The sequence below is a fragment of the Ptiloglossa arizonensis genome, chromosome 7 (genome assembly GCF_051014685.1).
Source record: "Ptiloglossa arizonensis isolate GNS036 chromosome 7, iyPtiAriz1_principal, whole genome shotgun sequence".
Lineage (NCBI taxonomy): Eukaryota > Metazoa > Arthropoda > Insecta > Hymenoptera > Colletidae > Ptiloglossa > Ptiloglossa arizonensis.
In genome coordinates, this window is record NC_135054.1 from 1,983,605 (window position 1) to 2,008,172 (window position 24,568).

Below are 24,568 nucleotides of genomic sequence, written 5' to 3' on the forward strand. Positions count from 1 at the left end.
GTTCGTTGGGTGGCTAAGGCTTCCTTGCCGCTGCCTTTGGGGCGGAAGATTTGAGATTTTCCGAGCAAGTGTAGCGGTACACGGCTGGCGATTTCTTTTGCTGCGAAGTCTGCTGCGCACATGCAAATCGTAAGTGTACAAATTCGTTTTCGGGACTTGAAGGTGTTTATGTTATTTATTACGGTTGCCAACCATGTGCCGCTACATACTTTTACCTGGTCTATGCTCAACTTTATATTGAAATTCTTTCCAGCAACTGCGCCCATCTGGTCACTCGCGCGCACAAATCCTTTTTGTTCATTGTGAACGTAAACGCCTAACAGTCCGTAATTATTTTGAAAGGGATACCTAGCAAATATACCCGAAATTTCCTTAACGATTTTACGATTGCTAATACCTCTAGTTCATAGCTGGAATACTTCTCTGCTGGGTGAAAAACACCGCTTTCGCTATTTCTCTGTAACAAGATCGCTTCGTATCCTAAACTCGATGCGTTGGTATGCAGTTTTGGTATGCAGTTCGGTCTCGGCACCCACACAATACAGTCTTAACAATGGTGCATTGCATAGAATTAATTTGAGTTTGTCAAACACTTCCTGCTCAGTTGAATCGAATTTAAACACAACATTTCTTTTTAACAAATTTGACAGCGGTCGCGCAATAGTTGAATACTGATGAATGAATTTTCTAAAATACCCCTGTTAAACCTAAAAAAACTTCAAACATCCCTTACGCAACGAGGCTTCGGAAACTTCCCCACTGCCTTGGTTTTGCATTCGGATGGCTGTATGCAGCCATTTTCGACAATATGTCCAAGATACTCTACTTTAGTTTTCAAAAAGCTACATTTGTTCCAATTAATGACCAATCCATACTGGTAAGCGACAAGCAACGCAGACTTCAAATGATCAATTCCGCGTGAAAAATCAACTGACGGGATTATTAAATCATTCATGTATGTAAGGACAGTTCTGGCTGCTATCGAATCTGCAAAAACGGTATTAACGAATTTTTGGAACACGGCTGGAGAATTACATAGTCCGAAGGGCATTCTTAAAAATTCGTAACGATTATTAGATACAACGAACGCGGTATATTTTCTACTGTTTTCATGGACAGGTACGTAGATGAATCCATTTTTTAAATCTAACGCGCTAAATACCTTTGCATCTTGTAATAAATCTAATTGATCCTCTATCAGCGGCAAGGGGTACCTATCTTTTACAACCTTTTTATTCAACTGTCTGTGGTCAATGCAAATTTTCGTTGAATCATCCTTTTTGTTTTTACTAACATTACCGTACTCGCATAATCCGAGTGTGAAGATCGCGCGATCCTTTCCGTTAGCCACAACATTATCTGCTCGTCAACTTCGGACTTCTCCTGAGGGGATAGTCTTCGCTGTCTCTCATAAACGGGTATGTCATCGAAAATGTTTTTCGGTAACTCTTTTAGGATTATTATTATTTTGTGCAATTAAACATCTCATATCTGATTTTTGTTTCCCATATTTTTGCAATAATTGTCTTATAAGAGTTAAATGAAATTTGGCAAACGGTAATTTTGTCGCAGTTACTGATTGGTGTAAACAATATGCATTACACGCAATCATGTCTAGCATGTAGAAAAAGTATTTTTTGTACCATTTCAAATTTTTACGAATACATTCAACCGATTTTAAAATCATATCAATTTTGTCAACGGCTCGCATATTAGTATTATAATCAACGACGCATGTCGGTTTTTGTATTGACAATCCAGTACGATAATCTGACTTAGTTGTATCAACGATGTCTGCAGAATGGCAAGTTGTCATCATCCAAACGTCTCGTTTGTTATGCCATTTCAACGCTAATAAATTATTGCACTGTAGCGGCTAGCTGTACGCCTTGACGAAACGTCTGGCGTGCAAGCAGCTAGCTTGGTTTACTACCTTGATCAAAAAGTTTTAGGACTTTATTCATAAAATCAAAAATACAAATTTATTCGTCCAAATCGATATGGTCCCCTTCAAAGTAGTCCCCATTGACTGCAATGCACTTGCGCCAGCGCTTGATCCAATCCTCGAAACACCGCTGGTACTCAATTTTCGGTATGTCCATCAGAGCCGTCTTCGATTTTGTCATGACCTCCTCTCGGGTACTGTAACGCGTTCCGCGAAGCGGTTTTTTAATTCGGTTGAACAGAAAAAAGTCGCAGGGAGCCAGATCTGGTGAATTTGAAGGCTGCTGGATAGTGTTCGTGTTGTTTTTCGTCAAAAACTCGCGGATAAGGATCGCATTGTGCGCCGGTGCGTTATCGTGGTGCAAAATCCACGAGTTGTTTGCCCACAAATCTGGCCTTTTTTGACGAATTGCTTCGCGCAAACGTCTCAAAACGCCCAAATAATATTCTTTGTTGACTGTCTGTTTTTCTGGCAAGAATTCTTGATGCACAACACCATTGTAATCCATGAAAACCGTGAGCATCGCCTTCTTTCTTGACTGAAAACGACGTGGTTTTTTCGGTCTCGGCTCTTCCGGTGCACGCCATTCACTCGCTTGATGTCTGGATTGTGTGTCATACTCATAAATCCACGTCTCATCTCCAGTGATGATACGTTTAATAAATGTTAGGTCGGATTCGGCCTTGGAAATCATGTCTTTCGCGATTTCAACGCGGTCCTTTTTTTGCATGAAATTGAGGTCTTTCGGCACCAGTTTTGCAGCGACACGTCTGAGGCCCAAATCACTAACCAAAACGTCTTGAACGGATCCATAAGCAATGTTCAAGTCCTCTGCCAGCTCTCTGTTGGTCAATTTGCGGTTTTCGGACAACATTTCTTGAATTTTATCGATGTTTTCATCGGTTTTCGACGTTGTCGGCCTGCCACTGCGTTTGTCATCCTCGACCGACTCACGACCACTTCTGAAGCGTTCGTGCCATCGAAAAACATTTGATCTCGAAAGAGTATCGTTGCCGAAACACTTCTCCAACATATCCAAGGTCTGCGGACCGTTAAATCCGTTTTTTACACAAAATTTAATGCAAACTCGTTGATGCTCAAATGATGCCATTTTCAAAATCGAAGACACGAACAAAGGAGATGTGCTCAGTACAACGTAACTTTTACAAATATCAAGCTATGATGCTGAAATTGGAAGGAAGTGTTAATGACAGATATGGTAACCTAACAAAAAAAAAAAAAAGAAACAATCGGGTGATTGACAGCGACACACGGGGGGACAGTCCTAGAACTTTTTGATCAAGGTAGTATGGCTCACGCGTCAACGAAAGCTATTTGTGAGGAGGCATGTTTTTTGGAACTTTCACCAAGCATGTTTTACGTAGCTTTCCCGACGCTGCCTCAATAGCTAATTGCAGGAGTCATAAACCAAGGGCTCTGGACGGCACGTGAGGCCCAGAGGGCTGCACACGATTAGTCACGCGTAGCAGGCCGGAAGGAAGCCCCACTACGTCACCAAACTTTCTCGTTCCCCACTCGAGCTGGTCTTCCCGAAAAAGCGCGAAAAGCAGCGCTAGGAATAGGCAAGGGTGAGGGAAGCGAGGCGCGGTATAAAAAGGAGAAACGAGTCTCCAAAAGGGCTTTTTGTAACGCGTCTCGATCAAGTACAGTTCGCGCCCGTGACGGTCCGTATTCGCGGAGCTACATCATCTGTATACAAACCTCGACCGAATAAAACACCGTGATCATAAAACGATACTGAACACGCAGTTATTCGTAGTAACATATAGCGACTACGACATCCTTCAAGTGGTGACCCCGACGTGATCACGGTACATTGAAAACTCGGTCGTTTTTTTTTATATATCTTCACTTACGCGATAATGGCTACTCGAAGTAAAACAGCAGCCGCGTCGGACATCAGCGTCACAGAAGCTGATCCGGTCGCGCCGTCAGCAAAAAGCCACAGTGTTGTGCGTACACCTCCCTTCTGCCCCACACAACCTTCGGTCTGGTTCAACCAAATGGAGGCCCAATTTCTCCTAAACAACATCACGACAGACACCACCAAATTTTACTACGTGATGGCGCATCTGGAGACAAAATACGTCGCAGAAGTACAAGATATCTTCAACGATCCGCCGGAGAAGAACAAATATGAGACCTTGAAAAAGGAGCCCACCCTGCGTTTGTCATTCTCGCAGACCCAACGCATCAGGCAGCTGTGGGAAAACGAGGAGATCGGCGACAGGACACCATCGCAATTCTTGCGACATATGCGGAACCTGGCAGGTCAGACCGTATCGGAAGAATTTTTGAGGGCGCTATGGTTGAGCAGACTCCCCGCCATGACCCGAGCCATCACCACCGGGCGGCCAGATCTCCCTCTCGCAAAGCTGGCGGAAGTGGCGGACCAAATCCAAGAGAACGCCGCGCCGACACACTCAAGGAGTGTGGCGAGCCTCGCGAAGGACGAGACCGACACCATACTAAAAAAATTAGAAAGCATGGAGATAGCAGTTGCAGAGTTGCAGAGGTCACGTCCGAGAAACTGGAGAAGAAACCGGACTCGCTACCGCTCAAGGTCCCGAAGCGCGAGTGCGAAGAGACGCCCTTCGAAGAAGGGATACTGTTGGTATCACGACACATATGGCGACAGAGCTCATAAGTGCCAGCAGCCATGCCGTTACGTTTCGGGAAACGAGACAACGCGTCGTTGAATACGGTAAACAACGACGCCCCCAGAACCAACCGCCTCTTCGTATACGACTAAACTAGCAAAAGGGAGTACCTAGTAGATACGGGTTCAGACCTGTGCGTGTATCCGCGCGCACAACTAAAAGGGCCGGTCGCGAAAACCACGTACGAACTCTTTGCGGCAAATGGCTCCACCATACACACCTACGGCGTGAAGACGTTCCAATTGGACCTCGGACTCCGCCGTGCCTTCGCCTGGAAATTTGTCGTCGCCGATGTCGACAAACCGATCATCGGGGCCGATTTCCTGAGCCATTTCGGGTTACTGGTCGATCTAAAAAATAGGAGGCTACGGGACCAAGCAACATCGCTGATCTCCAGGGGAAGAGTCGCCGCCATGGAAATAGGATGAATCAGAACCATCGCGGGAGACTCACCCTACGACCGGTTATTAGCCGAGTTTTCACGAATAACGCGGCCATCGGCGACACCGAGCGAGGTAACCCACGATGTGGTTCATTATATACGTACGGTTCCTGGTCCCCCGACTCATTGTAAACCGCGCCGGTTATCGCCGACAATGTACCAAACCGCCAGGTTAAAATTCGAAAACCTGTTAAATCAGGGGCACATCCGCCCTTCTAAGAGCCAGTGGGCCTCAGCCCTACATATGGTTCCTAGAAAGGACGGCGACTGGCGCCCCTGTGGAGACTACCGAACACTCAACGCGCAAACGATCCCTGACCGCTACCCCATTCCACACATAGAAGACTTCACGCGAACACTGTCCGGAAAGAAGATCTTTTCCACGATAAATTTAGTCAGGGCATATCACCAAATCCCGGTAAATCTAGCAGACATACCAAAGACCGCGATAACCACACCGTTCGGCCTGTATGAATACACCGTCATGCCGTTCGGGCTGAGGAATGCCGCTCAGACGTTTCAACGCTTCATCGACATGGTACTGAGAGGCCTAAATTGCACTTACGCGTATCTAGACGATATTTTAGTAGCCTCGGTCGATGAAGCAGAACACATGGAACACCTGAGGCAACTCTTTTCTCGCCGAGAGCGGTACGGCGTGGTGGTCAACGCGAGCAAGTGTGTTTTCGCTGCAAAGCAGGTCGAATTTTTAGGGTATACGGTCGACGCGACAAGTACGAAACCGCAAAGTAAAAAGGTCAGTGCCATAGCTAACTTCCCAAAACCGGAGACCATCAAACAGCTGCGCAGGTTTCTGGGCATGATAAACTTTTACCGAAGATTTATACCGCGTGCCGCCGAAATACAGAGTCCTTTGAACCAACTCTTAAAAGGCCCGAAATTAAAAGGTAACGCTCCGATACAATGGATGGGGGAAGCGGAGACCGCCGTCACGAATTTAAAAGAGGCATTAGCGGCCGCCGCCTTATTAACTCACCCAAACAAGAATTCGCGACTCGCCATTATGGTGGATGCATCGGACCACGCATTAGGTGCTACCCTACAGCAGCGAGAAGGCGCTCCGTGGCTACCCCTAGCCTTTTACACGAAGGCCTTGTCGTCTGCGCAGAAAAAGTACAGTGCGTACGACAGAGAATTGCTCGCGATGTATTCAACGGTTAAGTACTTCCGCCACTTAATCGAGGGCTGCGAATTCACAATTTTTACCGACCACAAGCCACTCACGTTCGCGTTTCGCCAAAACCCAGAGAAAAGCACGCCGAGGCAGTTTCGGTATCTAGACCTCATAGGGCAGTTCACGACAGATCTCCAACATATCAGCAGCAAGGATAACGAAGTAGCAGACGCTCTGTCGCGAGTAGAATCCATAAGGAAGCCGCTGAATTACAGCGAGTTAGCAAAATCACAAAATACCGACCCGGAACTACAGAAGTTCCTTATGTCGTCTGATACTTTGTTACAATTAAAGCGAATAAATTTAATGTCCGAAGACACGAACATTGTTACGGATATTTCGACCGGAACCGCCCGGCCATTCGTTACACGGCGAGTGCCAACGCGCGAAGGTAACCAGACACGTCTCAAGCCCCGTCGGGAATTTCAAGGTACCCTCCGGTAGGTTTGAGCACATACGCATAGACCTGGTAGGCCCATTACCTGTGTCGCGTGGCAAACGATACTGCCTCACTTGCGTAGACCGCTTTTCGCGCTGGCCCGAAGCTTTTCCATTGGGAAACATCGAGGCCGAGTCAATCGCGAGAGCCTTTGTTTCCGGTTGGGTTGCGCGGTTCGGCACGCCGATGCAGATTACGACCGACCGCGGTAGGCAATTCGAGTCGGAATTATTCAGGCAGGTAAACGCCTTATTAGGAACGATGCACCTAAAAACAACAGCCTACCACCCGGCAGCAAACGGCATGGTCGAGCGCTTTCATAGACAATTGAAGGCAGCCATCAAATGTCACGCGGACGACCGATGGACCGACACCTTACCGATAATCCTGTTAGGTATCCGCGCAGCGTATCGGCCTGAATTAAAATCTTCAACGGCGGAACTAGTTTACGGACAAAGTCTGCGTTTGTCGGCAGAATTGTTCATAAACGGTGCCGAGGATCACAAGCAACCACCAGACCTAGTGCGGCAGCTTCGCACACATTTCCGAGATTTGCGCCCGGTACCCGGATCCAGACACGGATGCAAATGCGTTTTCATATACAAAGACCTATCCACTGCATCACACGTCTTCGTACGCGTGGATGCAGTGAAAGGCCCACTGCAGAACCCTTACGAAGGACCGTTCCTGGTTGTGTCACGGTCGGATAAAACATACGTAGTCCGAATACGAGGCAAAGATAACGTAATAACAATTGACAGACTAAAACCGGCCTATCTCTTCGACGGGGTCAACGAACCCCAATGCACCAGAGAAGAAGCACCGACCGCCGTCGTCACGCAGGACACAGCGGATAGCAATAGTAAAACCCAGAAACCCGTGCGAACCCGCTCGGGCAGAAAAGTTAGATTCCCGGACCGCTTACAAGTCGGTCACTAATTCTTTAAACTAGTATAACCTTGTAAATAGTAGTAAGTAATCACTGTAAATACCTAGTAGTAAGTATTCCTTGTAAATAACTAGTGGTAAGGTAGTAATTAAGCCGTGGCCGACTTAGGTTAAATAGTAGGTAGCGTTAACACTGGTAAGGGGGTGATGTAGCGGCTAGCCGTACGCCTTGACGAAACGTCTGGCATGCAAGCAGCTAGCATGGTTTATGGCTCACGCGTCAACGAAAGCTATTTGTGAGGAGGCATATTTTTTGGAACTTTCACCAAGCATGTTTTACGTAGCTTTCCCGACGCTGCCTCAATAGCTAATTGCAGGAGTCATAAACCAAGGGCTCTGGACGGCACGTGAGGCCCAGAGGGCTGCACACGGTTAGTCACGCATAGCAGGCCGGAAGGAAGCCCCACTACGTCACCAAACTTTCTCGTTCCCCACTCGAGCTGGTCTTTCCGAAAAAGCGCGAAAAGCAGCGCTAGGAATAGGCAAGGGTGAGGGAAGCGAGGCGCGGTATAAAAAGGAGAAACGAGTCTCCAAAAGGGCTCGATCAAGTACAATTCGCGCCCGTGACGGTCCGTATTCGCGGAGCTACATCATCTGTATACAAACCTCGACCGAATAAAACACCGTGATCATAAAACGATACTGAACACGCAGTTATTCGTAGTAACATATAGCGACTACGACATCCTTCAGCACGGACGGAATGATATCTCGCCTCTTTTTAAATGATCGGAAATTATGGGCATATTTTTACAGTTTTTTCTTACCGTTCCGCAAGAAGCATTTGTTTTATGATTTTGTAATTTTGTAAATAAAGCGGGGCTTGCATACCAATTATCGACAAATACGGTATGACCTTGTTCAAGATATGGTTCTAAGAGTGTCATAACGACACTAACTGATTTTCCTAAATCGTCCTTGGGCGGTCCATTAGAAATTGTGGTTTTTCCTGTATATACAATAAAATTTAAAATGTAGCCTGTCAAGCAGTCGCATAATACAAAAGACTTTATGCCGAATCTGTTTCGTTTAGCAGGAATAAATTGCTTAAACGATAACCGACCTTTAAATAACATTAGGCTTTCATCTATACAAAGATTGCGAAATGGATAAAAAAATCTACTCAAAGATCTTTGAAGTTCATCAATAATTGGGCGTATTTTATGTAGAGGATCACGAGTGTTGGGTTCTTCGTTTCAATTATGTATTTCTGGTTTTAAGTTTTCCGTAGTCCAAATATATTCAGAATTTTGTGATCTTGAGCACGTTTCGGATTCTGAACTACCAATTCGGCGAGTACATCTTTTCTTCTTTCCATCTTCCTGGTCTTCCTGATGTTTTTCTAAGTGCGATACGTATGACATTGTATCGTTCTCGCTATCACTCACTAAAATTCTTCTTTGCATTTTCCATTTTCTTATAGGATAAACATTAATTTCACTGCTATTGTTTTCACTATCCGATTCCGAACTACTGATTCGGCGCCTACATCTCTTCTTTCTTTTAGCTTCTACATCCTTCAATTCGCTTGAGGATGATTCAAAGGTTGTGGAATCGTGTCCACTATCGCTCTTGAAAAATATTCTCCTAAATTTTCTTTTCCCCGTGCTTTGATAATGGGTCTAAAAAATTAATGTTACTTAAGTGTAACTAACATGGTACGTACCATGGTAGTTATATTTAAAGTGTAAATGGTATTATTATGCAATCGTGTAAAAAGGGACAAACTGTGCACAGTGAAACACGAAGTATGGTGTGAAATATAATTAAAAAGTGTGATAAGAAAGCGAAGAATGATAAACTTCTTCACCCATTGAATGAGGTGAATAATCGTTTTGTCGAATATACAAATTTGTTTCGTCGAACCATATATAGGATACAGAAAGAAAGTTTGGATTCTGGAGAAGAGTCTGCTATTGTCACCGGGCAAGAAGCGACCGAGGAAAATTGAAAAGAACCATTGTCCTATGGTGAACAAGAAAATTATATAACAAATAATTCATGATTTTTACGTCGTATAAAAGGAAGTATCAACTATTCAGAAACTGCTCATTGCCGTTCAACAAAAAATTGTGTTTCCATGGAAAAGATATAAATTATCTGCTGTGTTAAAAGACATGGACTACGAATAGAGGAAAAGTAAAAGTATTCGTACCATGTTAGTAGAAAAGTCTAATATCGTAACCTGGAGGGGAATGTATTTAAAAGCTCCAAGTTCGTCAAACAATAAAATTACATGGAAACGCTACACTTACGACTACCGTCGTACATGTGTCAATTTAATCCGATTGAATTAGCGTGGATTGAATTAAAAAGAAAAATTAAAGAATTAAATATGTCAACACTTCAAGGAAGTACTTACACCGCCGTTATGGAAAAATTATTGCAAACACGTGGAGACTATTGAAAAGGAAATATTGGGAAAACGGAAGAATTTAAATGAAGCATTGGATTATTTGACATTAAATGAAGGAAGCGATACCGAAATTGCAGAGTCAGCTACATCGGATTCTTACGAATCAGTCGAGTCAAATGACAGCAGCTCCTCAGAAAAATTGTAATATAAACAAATATAAAAGTTATACTTCTTTTAATAAAGAAACATGATTAACATGACTAACATTACTTGTTTTTATGTCAATTGTAATTATGTAGAGTTTATCTTGATAGAAATTGTGGAGTGCAAGCGAGAGTTCGTGTTTGCGCGGGAATGAGCGAATGTACAAGCGATCCTCCATGTGGGGTCGTATCGGACAACGAGGTATTAGCCGAGGCCATGAAAACTGGAACATAAGAAATAGTACTAACCTGAATAGAGGCTTTTTGTATCGAACAACAGATACAAAAGAAGCAAAACGATGTAGCCAAGCTCGCAATTATTGTATTACATCATTAATAGATCAACTAATCTTGCTAGCAGCATTTAGCATTTATTAAATATCTTATTTCATTTTATATCGACTACAAAATGAGTATATGCGAATTTATATTATTTTTAATAAATGCAATTTCGTTCTTTTCGCTAGAAATAATTATCAAAATATTAATAATTATTACGCATATTAAATTGTATTAATGTTTCCATTACGAACAATGTATCGAATCAGCGGTAATACCTAAACCTAAAGCAAGCAACCTAAAGCAAATTATTCTGCTTATGAATACTTGACGCTTTATTGGGAGCCTACGCCAATGCATCTTGCTACGAATTCATTTTCGTTCGAATTTGGGATCGCCGGCGTCGGTCTTTGCCACCGTCTTCGGCCAATGGTGCTTCTTGCTTGCGATCGCAAGAGCGACAACGGACTACGGGCGGAGCGTCGATGTAAACAACTTGTACCTTTTTTTCGCAGCAGCATATCTGACTAACAAAAGCAAAATATGTCATTCGTGTAATAAATACAGTACTTTTCACAAGTATTAACGAAAGATGTATAAAAGTAAAAACAAAACAGCACTTAATTAAACACTTAATTAATCATTACTTAAACAGAAACTTTGAATAAACTATACGAAATAAAACTTATTGTTAAACCGAATAAAATAAAAATAAAAACGAAAATATCACATATAAGACTACAGAAAATCCTTCGTACAATCACTGTGCACACAGTGAAGTCACTGCCCCAACTGAATATGATCAGAGAGTCGAGCCTTGGTGAAACGCATAATATAAACATCTTTAGATGCACTTCAGTCTATAATCTAAACAGTTCTTTCAAAAAATTCTTCCAGAAATAACAGTAAAAACTAATGTAAACACGAACGTGCAGACTTGAGTCGTTCGTCATGACACGAGAAACGCGCCAAAAATTCACATTCCGCATTCAACTGATTTTATTACATCAATGCTCACAGTTATCGGAAGTATTGTACCAAAATTGTTAAATATATGCATTTTCCATATTATAAAGATGCAAAACAATAAATTCTAAAAGAAAGTATGAATAGTGATCAAACAAATTAATATTTTACTAAACTATTTGGAAGGTTAAATTCATTATTCAGAAGTACGTAACATTTATTTAAACAACTTTTTTTTAGGTCTCATCATTTTTGAGATATCGAGGAAAATGTTTTTCTTCCCCAACTTTGAGAGCTGATTTATGCTCTAGATATGCACCATAGCAGATAAAAAAGATACAGGTCATATATTTTTTTAAGAAGTATATTATGTGTAAGTGTCATTAAAATCGACCATTTACACTTAACTGGTGTCCCTTGTAAGTTATCCTCTCAACTAACTATTTATAATTTGTCACGCATGATAATGTGCATATTATTAAGAATTCTGTAAAGGGTTCCTAGCATAAATGAAGAAAAAAAATTATGCTCGGTTTAAAGCTAATTATACGGTTCAATGAGACAATTATTATCTTTGAAACATCTACTGCGTTCTGCTATTGCTTAATTATGAATGTTTAGATTGTCATGCTGGATAAGATATGAAAGAAACAATGTTTGTTCGTTTCAGTCATTGTGGAAATTATTATTTCATCGATCACTCTTTTAAATCGCTTGTTTCACAAAATTATCATAAATGTAATGTTTAACAATTCACTATCTTGATTTCATTCACTATTATGGTTTGTCATTGTCTCTTGCTGATTTTTCTTCTTTGATTTCTTCCGCCTCTGTTGATCTCTCATAGTCAGACTAGCTTTGGGTATTATTTTTTATTTACATTGTTGCGATCTTTTTAATATATACTTTCGGTTTATTTTAAAAACTCGGTGCAATCTTATCAGTTGGATAGTAATCCTTGTCGGTGAAAAAAAATATTACTTTAATTGTGAAAATGTTAAAATGCGTCTACCGACAAATATCTTGAACTTATTAAATACAACACAAGTTATAATGATTATTACTAATTATTGTTTAATTTGTTTGTTTATTATAGCCGCATCGACAAATCTATTCGTCGGCGTAAACGTTGGTACGGCTAGCACGAGTCCTACAGAGTGGTAATCATGAAGACTTGAGAATCTAGTATAGTTATGAACATTAGAAGATTTGTTGCATAATTATTCGTGAGGTGGATTTTTGCATGCATTTATGGACAACGAAGCAGATTCATTGTTATTTATAGCATATAAACAATGTCGAGTCATTTGAAAAAATTAATAATTGTCAATAACATTTTCTATTATTTTGTATTTTGATAGAATAATTTAAAATCGTTTTCGTAAAAATTATTTGATATCAAGTTAAAAATAATTAATTTTAATTATTTAGAGCTTCCATACCATTGCATTTGCGAAGCTCTCAAGTATTTCGTTTTGTAAATATTAAATAATGATCATTCCGATTAGAAGTGTGCTGAGTTAAACTCGTTCTGTAAAATAGTGAGTTTTGTAATTAAATATAATTTTGTTTCGTATGTTTCGTATCTTTTTAATATAATATCAACAATTTCGTAGCGTAATTTTTTGAAGGTAACGTTTTGTAAAGTAAAAGGTTTAAGTATTTTTATGTTCCTACTTTCGTATTTTACGAACATAATAAATTATGTATTATATCAGGGCTGCCGAACTTCTTCTCCGTAGCTGTTTCACGATCCTATTCATAGTCGATCGGCTCCCTACTAATACAGTCGGTAGGTTCACGTACTACCACTTAGGCTTCCTTCAATTTATCGGTTACGATTGCATCTTATATACAGGGTCCGATCGAATGACATGTAAAGGCAGGCACGGTGTGATTCCTTATGACAAAATAAGCAGAAAATAAATAATAACAATTTTTTAAATTTTCAGTTTAGATTTCGTGGAAATCGAATTTGAAAATTTTCTGCTTATGTATTTTTTTACGATTAAACTATGGATCATAGAGCGGCGTATATCGTGTGTAGTGTTTATGAATAATGTTTACATGACATTTGGAAGTCAGTAGGTTTAAGGAAAAACACATGGAAAATGTATTTTATCAATTATAGTATTGCTGGAACTGTTGTCGTTGTCGAATACGTAACTGGGCCCGTCTGATTATCGATACCTGAATCTTTGTCAAGTTATTTTGAGTTCTAAATTGCTCGAATGTGTGATTAATTGTTTGTATTGGTTGATCACGATTTTCGATATTGCGACTATACATGTTACAGACACTTGTTTATGAAAACTATCCGCATAATACGTCGTTCGACGAACCGCAGTTTAACCGTAACAGTAGCCAATTTTCAAACACGATTTTTTCAAACTTCAATATTTTTTTTATTTCTTCATAAGGAATTACACCATGTCCGCTTTTACGTGTTATTCGACCGGACCCTACATGTTGTAACGCAATATGTACAATAATTTATTCCCAATTCATACATGTGGGTGCGATTTTTTCACACGTGTTTGCATGGTTTTCTTTTTTCTTATCAGGTAAAAAAATAAGATATAATAGTACAATCGTGCAATAAAAATGGCTCGTCTCGATTGTGGTTTAAGATCTTTATAATGATAAAAAAAAACATGATGAAAAAAATAACTTATCTGTTCCAATCTGAACTGCAAACATTGTGGTCACATTATTTTGTTCAAAAGTGTTGGTATATCATTTTCGATGGAATTTTTTATTTAAAGTTTTTTAGAATAGAAAAATTACTCTTGCATTTGTATATAGAGTCAAATGTTTATTAAATGCCCAAGCCTAAATCTACAAGTTTAGGATATTTTTCTACAAGTAATACGTTTAAGAAATGCAATTCATATTTATTTATACCTAAAAGAAATGTATTTGTTTGCACGTTGTACAGCTCTAATAGATATGTAGAGCTCTTGTTCTTAAATTTTGCATTATAAATTATTGGAAATAATCAAATTTTTACTTAATTTTGCGAAATCTTGGAACCTATTTACAAATTGTTTTTTAATTTCTTTTGAGATGTGTACAGAGTGCACAAAGTTTGCGTTTAAATGCTGTTCATTAATTTCCTTACAGGCTGGAGAATGATGCAGTTCATTTTGTCCCAATTCCTTGCTAAATAGCTTTATTTGATTTTGTAGTCTATTGACATAACCCAATAAATCTAACACTAACTGATTTTGCATTTGTAAATTTAAATTCAGATTATTCAGATTCTGTATTATGTCTGTTGAAAACGTTAGCTCGCATTTTTTTTCAATTTCTGTGTATTAGTTTTTACATTTTTCTTAAAAAATATTGGAATTATGTTCTTTCTTAACTTTTGTATCAATGTACCATCGTGAAGGTTTTTTTATCTGAGCAATCTCCAAAGCAATATAATATGAAGTCGCAATATTCTATTTTTTAATTTTAAAACTAGAAGAGATAGCTCAGGTACTCGCATCGGAATGGATCATCGGCATTAGCATTGTCATTGATATGTAGGACTCCAGTGTTTGCACTCCCTGATATACATTGCACTTCTAAAGTTTTTATGAAGTCCTTTCAGTATACTATAGAATATGAATCATGTAATACGTTTATCTGTGATGTGTAGAGTAATGCTGTGAAATATTGCACATCTTCGTAGTGTTCATTCAATAAACAAAAAGTCTGTCATCCATAGTTCTTGAAAGTGACGATTTGCAATATTTAATGAAAACCACAAGTAACAAAACTATGACCAATACCAAAATAACGAGAATAGGAAAGTAGTAAAGTAACAAAAAAATAATAGAAATAACAATAAACTGAAAAATATCTTTGATATTCTGAAAAACAGTAACGTAGCGAGAAAAGTGTGAATGTCCCAACTAAGTACAAGTATGAAAATACAAAATATAAAAGTAATAAAAAAAATATATTACTGCAGCGGTTTCCTGAGTGCCGTATGTGTTTTGAGAATACGCAACAATAAAAGCTAATCCTTTTAGAGAGGATTGGAATGAGAGAGGGAGAGAGAGAGAGAAAGAAACCATAAGTTCGGTAGCCTTGCATTACAATATACTTTGAAACCTCAGTGAAAAACGCTAAATTAAATTTTTAAGGGGAATAACATCGTTTCGACTTAAAAAAAAATGTTCCAAAAGAATAAGACAAAATCCGAAATACTAATGAAAGTGTAATCCTTCAATTTTCAACACGTTTTTTTGACACATTTTTTTCAAACTCATAGGAAACTTTCATCGAAACTATTTATCCAATTGATTAGAAATTTAAACTATATATTCACAATAATCTTTCCTACCGTCACACTTGTGTATCTTTGATACTATTTGAGAAAACTTTAAAAGCAATTGCTTTTTCTGAAAAATTTACCTTTCTTTTTTTCTTATGAAGATTGTCGTTCGTTAACAAGTCAATATTTGAAAAAATCTGTTTATGCCACAATAATGATATTCATGTAGTTCGTACAAATTGTACTTTTATTCAATTCTGAATATCAGGCCGCGCATATTTTCTATACGCATTAATATTTTTGTATAAAAATTGGCAAAAATGTTTTTCGAAGTATGTAATTTGTATAGATGTATGAAACATTGACATTAGACATTTTACATCGTCAGAAAATTTTCCCAATAATCTTTTTCATCTTGAAAGGTCGAGTTCCACCTTAAGGAATCAAAAATTGTTTGTATTTATATTTTAAACTTATGTAATATTTAATATTACTATATTTGATATGTTCTAATGATTCTACTATTAGAACAACTATAATATACAATTCTATACTTGATATAATTTTTTCGAATGACTCATGATCTGTCTGACAGTTATTAACCCTTGAACCATAGTATATAAGTGAACTGAAATTCTGTCCTCCCAGCGTATGTAGAGGATATTGCATATATATTATCAAAATATTGTGTACGGTCAAACTCAGATAGAAAAATATGTACTCATTGTAACAGCTTGAATGGTCAAAGTGAAAAAGATACGATATAAAAATAAAAATAAAACAGAGCTAATTAACTTACTCTGGTCGCAAAATAGAATATCGTAGTTAAAATCCAAAGAGAGTTTAGTAAAACGAAGTAAGAACAGGGAAAATTTATATGTATGCACAGATCCACCACGTTTCTTGCAAAGAGATAAAACAAAGAGTGACTCGAAGAAGTCTCGATTTATAAGTTTCTCTTTTATGGATACTTGAAGATATAAATAATATGATTATTGGACACTAGTATTTAATGAAAAAACTCTCATTTTGTTGATGCATGAGAAATGTTTCTCAACCATTTGAGAAATTTGTATGTGTATGTTCACATGTATGTACATACATATATGTATATACAGAGTGAAGCACGTGAAGTGTGATAAATGAGTGTTTATAAAATTATCGATAATATAACAAAAATATATTATTAGGAAAATTTGGAGTTTTAGATGACATACTTGTCGTGTAAATTTACATTTTGTAATGCATCAAAGAAGTTTTCACAGTTGCAATATTTCTTTTTAAATGAATTTGTTTATCTTTCAATATATGTAATTATTGCTCACATTACAATGAATTCAATAAACATAATTGTTCAAGATCAATGAAGATCGTGAACAATAGTATCGTTTTAGTTATGGTTATTACCATTTGAAGAGATATTTAAGGTAGTAATCTCTAACTTAGAAATACTTTACAACTCGATAGCGAGACAATAATCATACATTAATCAACATTCCTGGGATCAATGTGGCACAGGTTTAATAAATTGTGGTCTTTGTGTTACTCTGTTTTGCGAAAATCAACATTGTTTATTCTTTGATATATTTACATTGAACATAATCAGGGAATTCATTTATATATTATTAACGTATTGCTTTTGTTTTAACTAGACTGATTTCTGTTTTTGCTCCGAAGATCATTATTGTATTTTCTCAAAGGTTACCGAGAGCAAACCAAAGAAATTTATTAACAATCCTTTATTGCGTAGTAACACACCGTAAAATAAATAATTAGTGAATGGTGAATAAATAAACGCATAACGTCAGAACCATAAACACGAATGCGAGTACAACAACAATACCGCGATCTCTAATCACAACCTTGATTAATTTTAAGTGATTATGATCGTTGTACTCGTTACAATGTGGACTATAATTATGCAAAAAAAAGGTGCTGTGCGCAAAAAGAAATAAATGAACTTCTTTTGAGGTCTTTGCAAAGTAAAAGAAGTAAATTTGCTTAAATTGCTTCAAATTTTCCTAATAACATTCTCTTTTTTTGCTACCAATAGTTTTCAATAACATTCACTTATCGCATATTACGTGTTGGGCGTGGAGATTTGAAAGTAATGAGACAAGCCAGAATGTGCAAATTTCTCATGCTAAAAATCGAGAAATCTTTTACCAGCCATATTTCTTTCCAAATTTTTGAAATATTTCAAAAATTGTACACAATTTGCTTCTGAATGAATCTACTAATCTTTCGTTAAAATACAGCTATTATCTACTCATCTTATGTCATTCGATGACAGTTAATGGGAACTCTAAAATGTAAAAACATTTCAAATGATTTATAATTTTGTCTGGTCAAGTTGAACCATTGTATACATTTCCTTCTGTAACAACTTTAAAATACTTTTTGTGTGAATCTTACTATAAAATACTTTTGTGTGATTTTTACTGTACTGTAGAATGTGCATTTTTTTTGTTAATTTTTACGAAACATGTAAATGTATATAAAAGACAAAAGAACGCAACATTCAAATAATATCTTCAAAACGAATATTATTTCATTAATAGGTCACTTTTATTTTGACTTCAGCTTCTATGTACCGGTAACAAGTATAGCAAAAATTCTGTCCATTAGTTCTCGTTATCGATGTCAAAGTTTTGATAGAGTATAAAAGCACATTACTATCTAGGAAATATAGGATAAATCATTGAGAAACATAGAAGAATTAGTGGTACGAGTTAGATGAACATAATCTTTATATACAAATGACAAGAACATCTTGCCTTAATTTGTATTGCTTATCCACTCTTCCCACGTTTTTTAACTACTCACTATACATTTTCACGATGGACAGATTACTATTATGACAAAACTAAAAAAAACGGCCTTGAAGACTATTTAATATGGTTACTACTATTATTACCTCGACGTTTAAATTTGAAATGTTGGTAACATGTCAGAGTAAAACAAACATTTGTTTTTGTTAATGTTCATACAGTTATTAACATACCGCATTCTCTGTGCAGTTAGTTGTTCAAGCTAGAAGGGAAATGATTACGTCATGCAGTAATATCTCGATGATTGTATAAAAACCTCGTTCGTTGTATTATGTTTGTATTATGAATTAAGAGTTAGTAGTTATTCAGAGATATTGTAGTTATACCTACTGTGGGACTCCTTATTGGATTACGTATCTCGATAGTTGTAAGAATTATAAGCTTTAATTTCATGCAATTGTCGAGATTTTACTGTGCAATGAGCAGGATTGCATTATGGGAGAATTCACTAATATGCTGGCGAGAATATCATTTTCATATGTAATTAAATAAATGAAATGATCTCTTCTACTGTGCTTAAAAATTAGGATCTAATCATAAAATTAAAAGTAATGTATGATTTTATTACATGCAATCGAAACTAGTGAAACCTACACTACATCACTTCATGAGGTTGTTCAATATATGTAAACATTCCTTTATACATGTTCGTACATGTGAGTGTGTTCATTTACTGACTGGTATTTAAATATCCCAAGTTTACTTTTGTTTTAAAGACGAAGCTGTAGATTCGAAAATGATAAAGGACTTTTCGATTTCCTTTAGCACAAGAGTTTGTATGTTTCGGTTTGTTACATAATTTGGGGACACTCTGTGCCGTAACAATGGCTTAAAATAATAAGAAACTGTTATGGCTTAAAATAACAAGGAACTGTATTTATTTTGTTAATTAATCATGTTCTTATATATCATAGCTTTATTTAATATGATAATTAATGTAATAATGTTTTCCAAGAAGAAAGCGATTTACTAAGTTGTATAGATATGAATTGATCAGCTTTATTTCTGATATTTTCTCTGTTTAATAAGAGACGTTAAAATGTACATATAAAAATTTCTTTCAAGACTGTAGTGTCAATCTCTATTAGGATGATCTGAAATTAATACAGAATATTAACGCATTTGTCTCTCATTATTATATCGAAACCAAAATTTGTAGATACAGATCCAATAGAAATATTATGCTTGTATGGAGGCATAGTAGAGCAGTAAATATAAAAAAAAGGTTTATTATAATTATGATAAATAAATGCATAATGTTAATCCAGATCACTTGCAGATACAATGTTCAATGAAATTTAATCTGCATAACATATTGTCACAGGTAATCCATAATTAGCCGTTTCTAACAATTCCGATGTTTTTTAACTTTTTGCGTCTTTCCCTCAATGGTGAATACACTAGATTCAACTGCGTTGATTTTCATTGCTGGAAGTTCTAAATGCAACTAAAATAATTTTACTTCCTACTCATATTAATGTAAAGATCCAATACTCTAATTTATATTAATATAGGAGTTTTGTGTGTTATTATAGTTAAAATATGTATTCCATAAGAAGCATTTATGAAATTCCAGATAGGTATTCTAATAATTTTTGCTACTCCATTAGAATGTACAAAATGAAAAGTACCCTATGGCGTACAAAAATTAATAGAACCATCTTCTATCAATATTATTAAGCTTCTATAGAATATAGTAAAACTAATTTACTTTTGCGTTTCATAAATCTACTCTTGGAAGTTATTTTAAAATCGTAGAATATGAATTTTATGTTACTTGTAATTTTTCATAATTTTATTCTAAGCAAGAATTGTTAATATTTATTGTTAAACATGAACTTAAATATAGCTATTCTTGAGAAAGATACTAATACATTTTTGCGTAACATATGGAAAAGTTGCCGAATTTGGATCATTTTTCGAATTTTCAATCATCAGTAGAAGATCAAGTATTTTTAAAGAATGGTAGTATTGAATAAAGTTGATCACTGCACATGTTTTCAAATAATATAATTTAATATTTCAAGAATGTCGTACATTGGATAAAATTGTAAGTATGAACATGCAGCGGTCTGAAGAAAAATTACGAAACAATGGAAATATAAAACAGATTGAACAGTATTTAGTTACAATTCCAGTTACAATTTGGATCATGTATTTAAGATAATTTTAGAATTTAAACAATTTTTATTTATTAAAGCATAAAAATAAAATTAATAAAGAATTTGTTTCTTTTTTTATATATGCCACTGTTGTACCCAATAAACCGATCCAAGTGCAGGTAATACTGTATGATCCAAACTAGGCAACATTACCAAATAACTGAAAACATGTGGTCCAAACTTAATTCTATACTAGAGTATTAAAACAATGGCAACATTTTGTAACTGATCAAATGAACTTTTCAGGGAGATAATGTAATGATTTCTTACTTATGGCAGACAGGCAATAGCTTTAATACCTTTATATCTATTATTTACATTTGATGCTTAATTAATACATCCATATTATTGACTCCTATCTACAAATAATGAATGAATTAACTAGTTTCATCGCTTATTTATCAGTGTAGACACTCTCTGCTGCTAATTAAATATGATAAATTTTTCTTAAATTTTCAATTACAACATTTGCCCAACTTGGATGACAGTCCAATTGAGACAATTTTCTTCTTGGGGAAGAAAATAGGATTGCTTTAATTTTACAACACCCTAATATCAACTCCTAAGGGGGATACTACACAATTGTAAATTTTCTTCATAGTGAAAGCAAAATATATTAGAAAATTATTTTACTCTTCTAATTATGGGAACATTTATATCTGTACATATCTATGTAATATATATTACAAAGTAGCATATAACTTATATCATACAAAATGAGATACATCAAATATATTGCTCAAATGTTGGCTACATTTTTGAATAGAGATACGTTTTTACACAGAAATTGATATGAAAACAAATATCGTACGTTTATAAGTTTTTGTTTACAGATGATAGTATGAAGAATAGTGAAAAGTAACAACCATTGTTTTTAACGAATTTGTATATTTTTAGAATAATCGGTAACACAATAACAGTCTATCGTACAAGTAAATTTTAGTTCATTACGTTGGAGGAACTCGGGGTAATACGGCTTAGTTCAATTTATTTCCAAAATTAAAGAAAATCACAGAATTACAATATTTTTATTTACATATTATTATATATAGATTTCATTGTATTTTACTAAAGCAATGTATTATATAATAAACTTTATTTAATTTATGTAAATATAAAGTTTACTACAGATAAGATGGATATTAATAAGTACCGATAGTGTGTGTGTGTGTGTTTATATATTTACTTATTATATTTTACTATTACAATTCAAACAAATAATAAATGAATCATCATATTCAACATAAATTTCATGGAACTAAAGGCTACATTCCTAATATGCATACTACACATACATGCGAAAGGCACACAACACAAATTCTACATGTATATGCATATGTATTCTATATCACAAAAGTATAGAACGCTTTTTCATCGTTTATATAACCATAATGTTTCTAGAATTGAAAAGGAATGTAATAGGTTGTTCAATAAGTTTTGTCGTTCGATAATATTATACTTATTGAACACTACTGTTCAATGTAGTACTGTTCAATAAGTTTTATCGAACGACAAAATATTATTTTATAATCGTTGAGATTTTTAGCAATCTCTGAAGCTGTGGAATTTTATTTTTTAGTATTTGTAAGTCATCTTGAGTATAGTTAAAATTTAGAATGTAAGATATTTGTTCTAGTTTTATTTCTTGGATTTTTCCTCCAATCTTCATTATGTTATTATCATATATTAAATGACAATCAGTTTGGCTCGAAATTATTGATTACATGGCATCTTGACGTTGTTAGCATGGCCTTGTCGGTAGATTTTGTCGTTTCCAGAATTGTTACGAAACTTCGAATGTGTCAAAGTAGACATTAATTCCTTTATTTTCTTTTATATTTTCAGTTTTCTGGCATTCTGCTATTTTATGTTTTCTGCTTTTTGTCTTCTAGTTTCGGCGATTTCTCGGCTCATTTTCGAGCAGTCTTGAACGTAAACATGTAGCGATCAAACTTGCGTTAATGCGAACGAGTGGCATTTTCCAGACTGTTCCACCCTGTCGCTTTCTCTGCTCTTTTGCGATTCTCTCCACTTTCTTTTCCATTTCGTTTTCTATCCTTTTCTGTCCTACATCTGCTTGTATCTTTTCCTACTAGTTTTAAGTCTAGTTCGCGGTAGAATTCCGTTTATCAGTGCCATGGTTATGCGTATAAAATTAAGATAAACTAGGTGCGTGGTTAATAAAATCGAAGTGCTTTTAAGAGGTGAAGATTTAGTTGCTTTCGGCGTTCTTATCTTCCACATTTCAATACCTTACTAATTTCGAAATAGGAACTATCATTACAGACTATATTAATAATAATGGAATTTTCCGGAATGATAATGTAGCAATTAGGTCTGGGTTAGGTCTGCAGATTATATTAATAATAATAATAGGATTTTCCGATTTCGTTGTTTAAGTAATAAACTTTGACAGTTCAAAATATATTATATAATCATTCGTAGTTGACTGCGTTCTTTCACAGATTTTTCCAATAGATAAATCTCTATAATATTCACTAAGGTAAGTTTTATTTGCTATTATGTGCTGGTTGTGTACAATATTAGCTAACTGATTTTTCACATCAAAAGGTTTATGTATGTTTTAGTTGGCAAGAGTAAGATCGTTTTCATTCAAAGTTCCAAATAAAGCTTTAGCTATTGTTCCCACTGTGTTTAATAAGCCTTTACGGTTTTTTATGTGTAAAATAGTTTTAAATTTGTCGACCTGACTATACATTTTCTTAACCTTGTCCTTTAATGTTGTCAATTCTTGGCTTAGGTAAAAATCATGATGTTTAAAACGCTGATATATGTTACCTATCAAATAATCTATACTGTTAGCATGCTTTAATATTTCCCGTAGATCCGCCGCTATGACTATTTTAATTTTGTGGTGATATATCTAACATTTGCCTAGAATTTCAACAACTAAATTAGTTTCATTAAGCGTTTGTATTTTTAAAGTGTTAGTGTTTCATCATCATAATATTAGCTACTGTTTTAGTCTATTACCGTGTATTTTAAATACTCTACTATCCCGAAGTTTTGTAATGTAATTGGGAGAATTACTCTCCATAACTGATTGGTTTTAATATCTGTAAATCTGGACAAAAGCAGGACACTTCAACATATATGTATCTTGTTAGAACTCTTACTTCCATCTGTAAATATAGCACACGCGCTGTTTGCTCTAATAAATTCATATAACATTTGGTCCGAATGTATCGATTTTTTAAGGTCCTTAACAAATTCAGTGTTAATTGTGATTGAAGTCATAGCAGTATATATTAAAATGTCTACTAGTATCCATTTTCACAGCTTGTACGATTTCTTCTTGTACGTGTTCTAGAAACTTGCATTATAAACACCGGAGTTGTTACTCGATAAGACTTTGGCCAGGTATCAATTGCATAAGAGTTTGGTTCGCTCTCTAATTGGAACAATCGTAAATTCTGCAAGTAATATATTGGTTGGTGTGCTTCTACGATAACCCAAAACTATTCTAATGGCTATATTCTTTATTTTTTCAAGTTTCAGTGAAATACCTTGGCGTTTAGGGAAATATATGAACAAGCTGTAGTTCGTGACAGAGCGGACGAAGCTCTTGTATAAAGTAATTAATGTTTCAGGACTGAATGCTCACCATGTCCCGTATAAAAGCTTTCGTGGCCGAGAGGGACCGGATGCAATGAATAGCGTCGATCATCGAACGGCCCTCTCGGAATTCGAACTGGCACTTGGCCAGATCGAGCCCAGCCCGCGACAGGTGCCCGACGATGCGGGCCGCCAGTACCCTTTCAAATAACTTGCCCGCATCGCTGAGGAGACAGATGGGTCGGTACGGATATCTCCAAATCATTAGATGCTATTAA

The 24,568-nt window shown here is 36.1% G+C and overlaps 1 protein-coding gene across 4 annotated transcripts in view; it reads left to right on the plus strand.

Annotated features, from left to right (window-relative positions):
- LOC143149584 (dnaJ homolog subfamily C member 5) overlaps positions 1-24,568 on the plus strand; it is a 66,768-nt gene that overhangs the window by 40,095 nt on the left and 2,105 nt on the right. Inside the window, exon 7 of one of the 4 annotated variants that reach the window (XM_076317124.1) lies at positions 12,551-12,768. The exons of the other annotated variants lie outside the window; for them this stretch is intronic. Coding sequence (XP_076173239.1) covers positions 12,551-12,618 — 68 coding nt within the window. The 3' untranslated portion in view covers positions 12,619-12,768. Of the gene's footprint in view, positions 1-12,550; positions 12,769-24,568 lie in introns of those variants that run through there. 4 annotated transcript variants of the gene reach the window in all.